The sequence below is a fragment of the Conger conger genome, chromosome 1, assembly GCF_963514075.1.
Source record: "Conger conger chromosome 1, fConCon1.1, whole genome shotgun sequence".
Taxonomy (NCBI): domain Eukaryota; kingdom Metazoa; phylum Chordata; class Actinopteri; order Anguilliformes; family Congridae; genus Conger; species Conger conger.
Window position 1 is genome coordinate 59,272,605 of NC_083760.1, and position 12,549 is coordinate 59,285,153.

The 12,549-nt window shown below is 42.7% G+C and overlaps 1 protein-coding gene across 2 annotated transcripts; it reads left to right on the forward strand.

Moving 5' to 3' along the window:
* Positions 1–747: 747 nt before the first annotated feature.
* Positions 748–12,280, forward strand: prss35 (serine protease 35). Of its 2 annotated transcripts, XM_061255183.1 has the most exons (3): positions 748–1,354; positions 1,891–1,937; positions 9,655–12,280. In XM_061255183.1, exon 3 carries the CDS (start codon positions 9,674–9,676, stop codon positions 10,991–10,993), a length of 1,320 nt encoding a protein of 439 aa, XP_061111167.1. In that variant the 5' UTR covers positions 748–1,354; positions 1,891–1,937; positions 9,655–9,673; the 3' UTR covers positions 10,994–12,280. The 2 variants fall into 2 exon arrangements, with proteins under 2 accessions (XP_061111167.1, XP_061111159.1); XM_061255175.1 differs by lacking the exon at positions 1,891–1,937.
* Positions 12,281–12,549: the final 269 nt, after the last annotated feature.

The following is a 12,549-nucleotide window of genomic DNA, read 5'->3' on the forward strand; positions in this document are numbered from 1 at the left end:
AAGGCAATCTCCCCCATGGGCCATGCATGGCAACCTGTACAGTGTGTCCAATACAAAAGATTGTGGGCTGACACAGCAGGGTGTTTTCTCCCACAAGTTTGCTGAGTACAGCCTGGTGTGTATTTCATAAACCCAGCTGCTGCAGAAGTGGTCAGTGCCAGACTAGCATTTCGTTTTTGCTTTCTCATGGACCCAGCATCACAGACATTCTTTCCACTTTCTCGTTTTACTCATTAGAGCTTCAATGCCGTTGTTACTTCTGCCAGAATCTGTTGTTTTTCCCTGGACTGCATCCATTCATTCCTACACAGTCTGGCATGAACTGTGAGACACACACACACACACACACACACACACACACACACAACACACACACACACACACACACATATTTTGGCACATAATACAGATATGCAACCTACTATATGACATCTTATACATTTTAACACGTAGCCTAGTGTGAGTCAGTGAAGTTATGTTCAGCAGCTACACATATTTCTTAATTTTCAATAAATTAAAATTAAAAACCTTTTTGTTGTTAATTGTGCTTTGATGCTCGTTATTTGTTTGTGTCTTTGTTTCCACGAATCCGCTTGTAGAACGCTTGGCGGAGGCGACAGGAATTGCCTTTACACACAGGGGACAAAGCGCCAGGAGACTTGATGCAACGTGACGACCCAAGGCTCATAAAAAGAGAAGGCAAGTTCCTTCGGCTCCTTTTGTGCGATTGCTTCGTTATTCATGGCTTGTTCATGCGTATTAAGTGTGCGGCTATGTACCTATGAGTGTGTAGGCATACATGGGTCTCCGCGCCCGTTTGTGTTGTTCCATGATGGAGACAGACAAGTGCAACAGATGTGGATGCTTGGACACGTGACAGCCAGAACTCCAGCGGGCTATTGTCAATGGTCCGGAACTAACTGGCATTCTAAATGAATGACAGCTCTTCGAGTGGGAAAGTGGAAAGGGGCTGAAATCAGATTTATATTCATACTGAATTTTACGGTTTAATGAGCGAAACCTCTTAACTCAAAGTGCCGTTCTGTTTATTAAGTTCATTCAGACCGGTCCCTCTGTGCTACTTGGTCCCTCCCCTACGAGAAGCTCTTTGTCGCAAGAGAAGCTTTCAGTCCTTTTTTTCCGCAAGCATCAAATGAAGTGCCTACGGAAAGCAAGGGGCTTGGCTGTGACTTCTCCCTACGTCTTTGGTGCAAAGGCTATGAAGAAAAGCGGACTTTCACGTATTGATAAGAAGACTGTGGAATAAAAAAGTTTTTCTCAGAAAAGGGATTGTCATTCAATTAATAAACACAACTTTACGGACTTGCCATATCCACCTATCGAATGCTAGCAGGTATGGCGTTTTGCAACTTATTGGAACATATTGATGAATTAATTTTGTCCATGCATTCTGACTATGTAGACTATTTTACATTTCTCATCGGGTGTGATAGAGGTCAATTTGTAGCAATTTGAGATGTTCCAGATATTCATAGGTGTGCGCTTTTTGTTCAGGTTTTAAGACAATTAAGCTATTTAGATTTGACTGATTTATGTGATACGGCATATACATTTTGTTACAGTTTTGCTTTGATGACACAAAGTTTAATCGGCAGTTAATGGGTTTGTTTACATCAGTGCCAGACATTTAAATTTATGTTTTCACAATTTTATTTTAAAATGATACTTTTGCTATTAATTGTGCAATTGTGCCCTTGCAAATATTTTCTGTCCACTGAATTATATTAAGAATCAAATTAACAAAATAGCCAACGTCTTAACACATGCATGGTTATAAAGTTTTGAATTGTTCATTTTTTACGCATTGATTAAACGCAACTAAATGTGGCTGGATAAAATCTAATAATGCTATTTTTCTAAATTCAACAGGTTTCAGGTCTAGGATGGACATACAATAGTAACTTTTAGAACTCAGGGTACGTGGTCTATTTTCTGGTTGAGACATTATTTTTTAAATAAATTATTCAAATCACTGTTAATCATGCAAGCAACATTACGTACCAACATTACGTAATATTGACACAGCATTTTGAAAACTCTTAAGTTATTTTGGCTATATACAAACGCGCGCATTTCTTCTTGTGCTGAGATCGGTGAAGCTAAGAAAGCTCAAGAGCAGGTTGCAGAAATATTCTATTCAATAAAAGTGCTTGACGCTGCCACCCTCATAATAATAGGCTGTATAATTTCAGATTGAAAATTAAACACTAGCGCCATCCTCCGGCGCCAGACGCAAGTGTACTGAAAGTGCTGATCTGTGGGATTTCGTATGACTTCGCGCTGGAGTGGAAAAAGGCGACGGCGCCGTGGAGATTATATTGCAATGGAAAATCCGTCTCTGTTAAAAAAGACATTTACACTGGCAGTTAATATATTGTTTCCATTAAAAACGTACAGAGTTCACTCGTAATGGCCGCTGAAAAATGATTGAGAGCTGAGATTCTGGAGATTTAGGGGATTTTCCACGTCAGGAGATTTTGTCAAACAGGATTGAAACTAGGTCGAGTACTTGAATTTAAAATGTCAACTTATTTAACCCATTGCATTACAAAAACAACTATTTATCTTTCTGTAATTTCAGGTTACCCATTCAGTCGCTCATGAAACATTGTACTGAGAATAGGGTGTATGGTGTAATCTTGGTTGATACAGATGTAAACTTTAGAGAGTGAAGAAATGAAATAATGAATGTCACACCCTGATTATGTGCCTTAGTATGACTATGAAAGCTCTCAATTTCGTTTCCACCAAGAAATCAAATTCGGTCCCAGCTCTCCGAGGCCTTCCAGCTGACCTTTTCTGTGGCTGACACCTTGCTACCCTGCTGAAACTACCCTGCTGAAACTTTAAATTGGTCAACCAGCCATTCACCAGCTTACCTGCCTATATAGTCAGCTAGTCTTGTTTACTGTACCATCTTAACCAGCTCTGTCCAGACACCATCTTCGACCAGCCACAGACAAGCTATGACCAGCTATACGTTGAAAACACATCTTAAACCATAGGAATCCCAGCTGGTTTTAGCTGAAATGTTCAGCAGGGTAGATATGGACTGTCATCTGGCTTGCCATGTGTCCAACACTACCACCAAACTGTAGTCTCTTCATAAGGAGTACTATAGGTCATGGTTGTGCATGCTGATGACTCCCTTTGTATCTATAATCATAATCATCTTGTGTCTGTGGTGATTTCCCACCTGCCGAATCACTGCCTCCTTAATGTGGTGTAGATCTCATCTAAAGGGATATACAGTTCTTCGATAGGTGCAAACTGTTAGCCCATGGCTTTGTCAGTAAAATATTTTGAGATATGATGAAAGACATTCCTTCAGAAGGCAAAACTGTAATCTCATCTGTAGCACTGCATGCAGTGCATTTTTCATCAGCAAGGCTCCTAACCATACCAAACCCTCCCGTTGCACCCTGCTGTTTTCTGTGGGGTGCTGTGGACCTTCGGGGTGGAGGCTAGGGTTCAGAACGACTATTTCTGACAGGGCAGTGGGATTCTGGGAGCTGGCGAGCTCCGGGGCTAGGATGAACATCTGTCAGAGCGCTTTAGCGCGTGCATCTGGAGCTGCGACGCGGTTATTGCGGCACCCCAGACGGAGGGCCGGCAGATTGATGACTAAATGTCGGCCCCTGTTGGCGACCAGATTTTTCAAAAGAGGGTCCGCTTATTCTGTGAGTCACACCGGTCCTTGGGGGATGGGGTTCCGGGTCACTGTGTAGGATCTTTTGATGGACGGGCTGTTGGAGGGGTGGGGGGTGTGTGGTGTGCTTGTAGGCCAGGGGCCAGTAACCCGAATCCCCCATCATGGTGTCGGCTCCCAGGGCAGACGTTATGCTGCACCGCCACGGGAAATATGGAACGCAAACAGGAAGAGTGAAGGGAATCGGGGAAGGTTCTTTTTCCACGTTTACTTTTCCCCTCCTGAAAAATGACCACTGAATATACCCTCTCACTTACCACTATATCTCATTTTGCATACCTTGTATGGAATACCTAGTGCTAACAAACATTGCGTTACAAGTGACTGTATAAATGAAATGCAAGCAGTTGTAGATTTTTTCTGTTCGGAGCGCATTATGGGCCAGATTTTATAAGAGTTAGCAAAAACCTTTTAATATATACAAAACTAGTAACAAAACCAAAACAAATTCCATGACTAACCATCGGTCATGTTAATAGTTTTACTTGTGCTAAAAAGGTTTTGCACATGCTAAATGCATGTGTGCTGCAGGTTTAGGATGGAGCTGATTTGCTGTTTCTTATGTGATGCCAAATGTATTCATGCCAAATGCGTATCTGCTGATTTTAGAGGCAGGGCAAAAGCACGTGGCATACAGCAGGGAAAATAAAACAGACAGACAGACAGCCCCAACACCATCTTCCCCACCACCCTCCACCCAACCACAGATGCATTCCAACCCCCCCACCTCCCCACCCCAAGCCACTGACAGATTCCAGCATTGCATGTTAAAGATACTGTTACACAGAGGTGGGTTGGGCACTACTGTATATCCTTCTCAAGTAATTGTTACTTTAATGGCCTATTCAAATTCAAGTAACGCTCTTAAAAAATGAGACAGTGAAAAAATATCTGGTCAAAAAAAAAAATAAAGGTAAAAGTTTGGCCTACTTACTATGTATAAAAAAGCTGGTTTTGTTTGGAAACCTTATCTGGCAAGTCACGTGTGTGGTACATGTACTCCACTGGTATTCTGTGCTGCCTGGCTCAGGTAGGCTATGTATGGTAGATTGCCTCGTCATGCATTTCCCCCCACCAAATTAGCGAGCACTGAATCCTTACATCTTGACAGCAAGTTCATTACAATATCCTCCTCTGAAATGCAGGGTTAAGGGCCTTGCTCAAGGGCCCAACGGCCCAACGTGGCTACACCGGGGATCGGACCACCGACCTTGCGGGTCCCAGTCATGTATCTTAACCACTACACTACAGGCTGCCACTGTCTTTTATCAATAGACAGCCAGGTGCAATACAACTGTAGGCTGTGTAAAGTTGGTTAATGAAACCTTGATTAATTAACCTATGTTTGCCAAGTTGTAACCATATTTAAAATGGGATTTTTTGTTATGATGCACAGATATCACTCTGGCTGTTGTTGGACTGCTTTGTCAGAAATGCCTTCTTCCATATGTTTGCAGTGGTGTTACTATGAACTAGAGACTAGTCGTTCACAGACATGCAAAACAGATTTGAAAATAGAATTATCTTGCAGTGGCATTACCCTGATAGGTGACTGAACTTAAAACAACAAGCGAACAAAATATCTTTATAATTAATTGCATATGTTAACATGATTAAAACAATATTCCTTTACAAATTAAAACATGTGTTAACATGTTCATTTTGACAGCCTTAAAAAGAATAATATTACCCCCTACCCTAGCTGTGTTTTGAAACAGCTGGTAGCGGGTATTTCAAGCTGGTCATAGCTGGATTTTACACCAGGGCTATAAACGATTATGCTAATAGTTATCCTGAAGTTGAACAAGGTTGTCTACTTCATGTTTCTTACACAGATTCTGTTTCATTCCTGTCAGGTCATTTTACACTCAGCAGCGTCAACTATAGCTAATGTTAGATGGGTAGGTTACGTTAGCTGACAAGTTAACATTACCTGATTTACTTTGAATTAGCTCATTCTTGTTGCGAGGTGCATTCAGAAGGCCCGTCAGTCAAGCTTTGCCTGTACCAGAAGCCCTGGTGCTGGCTTCTGTTGCCTTGTTCGCCTGCTTTGAAGTTTGAACCCAGTCTACTGTCAGCCTGCTGTCCATGTGTTGATGCAGCAGTCAGCCAAATGGCAAATAAAATGGGAACACCAACATTGTGCAGCCATAATGTGGCACAAAATGTACAGTAATTTCGGAGGACCTTTTTTAACTGCTACATTACATTAGCGAGAAAGCTTGAAATATACTGTAGGCTAATTATTGGATGTTCATTCTGACCCTTAATATAGCTTAAATCCCTCACCTCACCATATCCTCAAATAAGCTAGAGGGCCTGTCACAAACACACACATATCCACACAGGTAGCCTGTTCAGCACTATATTTGAGTAAATCAATGGCATGCAAATCTGACTTTTTGACATGGAGTCTGTTCTTCATGATTCGGTGACAAGAACTTTATATTGACTGTCAGTCGGTATTCATTCATTCTGCTCATATTTTACTTAACCCATCAAGATTTTGTGGTACATATTTATCCATACAGAAAGTAAAAAAAAAAAAAAGGATTGAAATCATTCAGATTATTAAAACATTTTGGTAGACACAATTTTTTACATCCTCTTTCACATTCCCGCCTGTCGAAGTTAGGATCCCAGGCTTATTTTGAAACAAATTACTTTTATTTCCCATACATACATGTATTTGAAGTAGGTTCAGGGTGTGTGAAAGTTATATTTTGTTGGAATGTTGAAACATCTTGAATGTTTTAGTGTCAGACTGTTGAGAGTTCCTAGTACACAGCAAAGGGTTCTTCGACTTACACAGCAAAGGGTTAATTAAAGAGAGAGGGATTTTTACATGACGTAACCATTTTTACATGATGGTCTCAACATTTGCAACATATGTTCTAAAGAACATGCAGAGCATTTTTTCTGTGGCTGCCGGTGATGGGATAAAAGGTCAAATGTGGGACTCTCCAAGAAAATCTGGGACACATGGTCACATTACGCATAGCAATGACTGACTGTCAGTGTTAGTACAGGCATCTAGTCCCTCCAATTCAGTGTTTTGAAATAACTAACCTGCTAAATGTTTGCTTGGAAGACACATTAATTCCAAATAAATGCTAGTACTTGCCTATATTTCCTCAGAAAGTAGTGCTTACAGTACAAAGGTGACTTTGGAGTGTTACTACAGAGTTTCAAATATATTCGGCTGTATAATATCAAGCCGGCTGAAATACAGGAGGTAGTCACTGAGTAGTAAACTGCATATGTAGTTACAGTATGATTTTTCTATATATGAACTCTGTATTCATTTCTGTGTTGGTTAGCGCAAGTTCCTATTTTGCACCTGCACAATGGATCAGAGAGCGTAACAGACAGGAGTAAAAGATATAACAGTAGAGAACGGGAGATTGTAACAGTTAATATACAAGTTTTCCTGAAACGTAAATGTATTTTTGGAGATGACACTCATCATGAACAAAAGGTCCCTGATCATTGCTTTTTTTTAATTATTGGGATTTGGATTCAATTAGTGCAAACACTTACTTACTTCAACATTATTAGAATTCAAACAGTGCAGTATTTTTCTGCTTGGTGCTGGCTTTCACTATTTTTTCATGCTTTTCTTGCAATGCCCAGCATATTTGCTGATGGATTTAATCAGACCAGTCAAAACAGCCATGAATCACCTTGAGAAGCTCCCGGTTACAGGATGTGATCACACACTGAGCTTGAGGGCATGCAGCCGTGAAGGCAGATAAACTCTTTCTTTGCTTTCCAAATGGGTAGTATTTCTCACTTACTTTTGTTATTCTAGAGCTCAGTAGTTAGACTTTTTCTTTTAGTGTTTTCAAAGTAATTGTTTACCTATTTCTCTGTATATCACCATCTCATATAGTGTCAATAGATAGTTTACCAGATTCTGTTACTCACAGATGAAACAACAATGGTGTGTAGTGATGTGCAGGTTTCACCACTTCATTTGATTCAATCAAAATTTACTCTCCCCATATGAACACAATAATTAGTGTGATTGCGAAGCAACCCACTACTATTATTCAAAAATCAACTTTATTATTATTATTCCGCCCATTTTTTTGTCGCCAATCTCCTCCCACCGTTTTTGAGCTATCGACAATGAGCCAACTGGACAACGTCCGGCATGATCTCGAATGGTGTGCTTGTTCACAGATAATTTCTGAGATATTGAAGGTTTTCCAGGGAAAAAGGTCCCATAGGAATGAATGACGGAATGTTCAGTTCCTAGAGTGTGACAGTTGGAATTTGAATTTTTGTTTTTTTAAACGGCCATTACTCTCTCAATATTTATGCTACAGACACATACTTTCAGTGTTCTATATGATTCGCACAATGTTTTGAATATTACTTATACTTTTTGAATTATAAGCATTTGTTTGAGAACACACTCTGCTCACTTTCTTCGCACTCTGCTCTCTCTCTAACACACATTTTCCAGGTCAGCCAATTCTCATTTGATACGCAAATAGCTATGTGCCTGTGGAACCCTGTGATGTCACAATTGCCACTGCCCTCTAGCAGAGTTGATCTAGAGGTCATAACTGACTGCATACATGAAGTGCTTAGATGCTGTCATGAAATTGCCTTGCATTATGCAGTATCATCCCAGCTCTCTGATTGGCTGGTATATATGCCTAGTAATCACCTAGCAACCGATTACTAATACCCAAGCAACATATATAGACTCATATAGATGTATATAGGCTATATACATTTTCATTAAACGTATCTTCTCATATGTTTCATATACTTTAAATACATCAATTGCCTTACATTATTCATGGTCATGATAGTGATTGACTGTTATCAATACCTAGCAACCACCTAGAAATACCATAGCAACCACATAGCAACCACTTAGCAACACCCTTGCAACACCTTAGCAACCACCTTAGCAACCACCTAGCAACACCCTAGAAACTACCGAGTAACACTTTAGCAACTACCAAGCAACACATTTGTAACCACTTAGTGACAGCCTAGCAACACCATAGCAACCACCAAGCAGCACCTTAGCAACTAACTAGCATTACATTAGCAACCACCAAGCAACATCCTAGCAACCAGCTATCAACACTCTAGCAACCACCTAGCAACACCCTAGAAATCACCTAGCAATACTCTAGCAACTACCAAACAACAGCTTGGCAACACCCTTGCAACACCTTAGCAACCACATTTGTGACCACCTAGCAACACCCTAGCAACTACCTAGCAACACCTTAGTAACCACCTAGTAACAGCCTAGCAACACCCTAGCAACCACCTAGCAACACTTTAGCAACCACCTAGCAACACCCTAGCAACTACCTAACAACACCCTAGCACCCACGTATTAACACCTTTGCAACCACCTAGTGAATCCCTAGCAGCCACCTAGCAACACCCTGAAACCACCTAGCAACACCTTAGCAACTGCCCAGCAACACCCTAGCAACAACTTAGCAACCACCTAGCAACTCCCTAGCAGCCACCTAGCAACATCCTAGCAATCACCTAGCAACACCTTAGCAACCATCTAGCAACACCCTAGAAACCACCTAGCAACACCTTAGCAACCACCTAGCAACCACCTAGCAACGCCTTAGCAACCATCTAGCAACACCCTAGCATCACTTTTGCAACCACCTAGCAACCAACAAGCAACAACCTAGAAACCACCTAACAAAGACCAAGCACATCATAGAATTACCAGTGGTAGCCACCAAGTCCACCGATTTGTGTCGCAATCACAATCTGCATTTTCTTTAGGAAATGCACATCTCTAGTTGGTTCATATGATAGCTCCTTACATTTTTGTATGTCATGAAGCCTAGCTTTCCCAATGCTGGTAATGTGGTCTGTGAGAGCAAGGTGAAACTCACTGACATTCTGTCCTCTTTGTGTCTCAGACTCTCTGCTAGCTGTGCAATGGGCCCCGCTCCCCTGTGTCTCCTGCTGTCACTGACGTTGCTGGGCTTGGCTGTGGGAATAGCTGCAGAGGAGGATGAGTACACCTGGCTGCATAGGAAGGTCCCGTTGGTGCGGGACAAGCGTACGGTGCACCTGAGCAGCCCTGGGTTCACAGCTGAGACGCAGCACGAGCTTCGGGGGACCTGTGGGATTGAGTGCCAGAGCAGGCTGCCCCGCCCGAGCTTGGGCGATCTGGAGAACCTGCTGTCCTATGAGACGGTATACGAGAATGGCACACGCACGCTCACCGAGGTTTCCCTGCAAGACATGGAGGAGGGGACGGCGAGAGGAGCTGGGTACAACTCCTCCACCCGCCTCCTTCGGCGGCACAGGAGGGAGGTATACGGAACGGACAGCCGCTTCACCATCGCCGACAAGCACTTCTCCACCAACTACCCCTTTTCCACCACCGTCAAGGTCTCCACCGGCTGCTCCGGGATCCTGGTGTCGCCCAAGCACGTGCTGACTGCTGCCCACTGCATCCACGACGGCCAGGACTATGTGAAAGGCGTGAAGAGGCTGCGGGTGGGGCTTCTGAAGCTGCGCTCCAAACGCAGGAAGGGCGGCAAGGGTGGGGGAAGGAAAGGCCGGCGGAAGGGGGAGGGAAAGGAAGAGGCGAAGGAAGAGGCAAAGGAAGAGGCAGAGGGAGAGGGAGAGGGGGAGGGAGAGGTGGAGGAGAAGGAGAAGGAGAAGGGCAAGGGCAAGGGCGGGGGGAAAGGGCAGAGGAGGAGAGGGAGGAAGAGCCGCAGCAGGCGCAGCACGGAGCCCAAACAGCCCTCCTTCCGCTGGACGCGGGTGAAGCAGACACAGGTGCCCAAAGGTTGGTTCCGGGGCGTGTCGGACGAGGTGGCCGTGGACTACGACTACGCCCTGCTGGAGCTGAAGCGCTCGCACAAGCAGCAGCACATGGACCTGGGCGTCATCCCGTCCGTCCGCAAACTCCCCGCCGGCCGCATCCACTTCTCCGGCTTCGACGACGACCGGCCCGGCCAGCTGGTGTACCGCTTCTGCTCGGTGACGGAAGAGTCCGGAGACCTGCTGTACCAGCACTGCGACGCCCAGCCCGGCTCCAGCGGCTCCGGCGTCTACGTGCGGCTGAAGGAGCCGGGGAAGAGGAAGTGGAAGAGGAAGATCATCGGCGTCTTCTCGGGCCACCACTGGGTGGACGTCAACGGGTCGCAGCAGGATTACAATGTGGCGGTGAGAATCACGCCCGCCAAGTACGCGCAGATCTGCTTCTGGATGCACGGGGACTCCGGCGAGTGCCGTGACACCTAACGCCAATCTGCAGCCCAGACTGACTCTTCTCCACCATACGGTTTACCTCCCATGTTCACCTGCCACTGATGACTCCCCACCAGTCCCAAATCCCCCCTCCATGCACTCCTCAGAACTGCAGCAATCACTCCACAACCCCCCGTCCCTGGAAGCCACAGCCTTCAGAGCCCCTGACATCTGCAGTGCTAACACCTCCATACCCCCTGCAATGATTCACAGGCACCCATCATGGGTCTTCAACTCAATGTGCCTGCAAGACCACATAAGTTGTAGAGAATCATCAACAGAAAAAAACACAAAGAAACTAAAGAGATACTATGGCTCTTCAGCTTTTCTTTTCTCTTTGTCTTTTTAATTTATTTAATTACTGAGTGAAAACTTCATTAGAAATGATATTATTAAATATAAAATATTTCCAGATGAAGTCTGAGAAATACAATTAGTCCATGTTAAAAGCGAAGGGTTAAACATAAACGGAACTATTTTGTGTATCTGATAGCATTGTAAGCATTTGTAGAAAGAATATCGGTTGTTCAGGAGTAGCAGATAGATTCCCCCTGATATAATCAGTGTTACTGTATGAATTTGGGGGTTCTTGGGGTCTTGACCTTGTAATACAATCGGCAATTTTTGACTTTTTGTGTGACCCAGAAAAAAGAAACCTTTTTCTAAGAAATAAACACTTTGGTATTATGTTCTGTAGAGATTCTGAAAGAACAAGGGTTTTTATATATATATTTTATACTTGTTTATACCTGTGTCTCAAAATAACTCCTTTGAAATCCCTTTTTGAAATGTTTCTACCTTTTGTCAAAAATATTACCCCTTGATTACTAAATCCTAAGTGGTTCCTGACAGAATCCTTTTGATTATAATATGTTTATTTCTTGTGTATTTTTCTTCTTCTCTGTATTAATCTTGCAGTGCAGTGAACAGTCTTGTTGCTGTCAGTGCACATACACATATTGGTGCTCAATATGGGGAGGGAGATCCTTGGTGCTAATTTAATTTGAAATTGTAAAGACTTTTTTGCAAAATCTATCAGAATATATTATTTGTACTGTAACATTGTGAGTCAAAGTTGGCGTTTTGATAACTCAAACATAATTTTAATTTAAATTGAATAAATGAGGGTAAAAGTTGCATTATACATCATGTGTATAATCAAAAGAAATATTTTGACTGATTAGCTACAAAATTAAATATAATTTTGTTTTTGATTGATTGAATTGAATCTTCTATTGTAAAATTCATTTTGATTGTTCAATAAATACATTTGGAATTTCATTAATTTTATGTAACAATGTCTAAATGCGTGATACTAGGCATCACATATGGTAATTTAAAGAAATATTGTGTGCGTGTGTGTGTGTGTGTGTGTGTATGTGCATATGCGAGTGCATGTACAGTAGGTTTATATGTGTGTGCTTATGTACCACAAGGAATTCACCGGCATTCTGCCCTGTTCCATTGGTGGCCAGCTTTTATTAAGAAGTTTAGGAGAAACATAAGATGTGCAGCTTTACGAAGAACAGAAACAGTCATTACTGTATATC

Excerpts from the sequence above, each read along its gene's own strand:
- prss35 (XM_061255183.1), top strand. The coding sequence starts at position 9,674 with ATGGGCCCCGCTCCCCTGTGTCTCCTGCTGTCACTGACGTTGCTGGGC.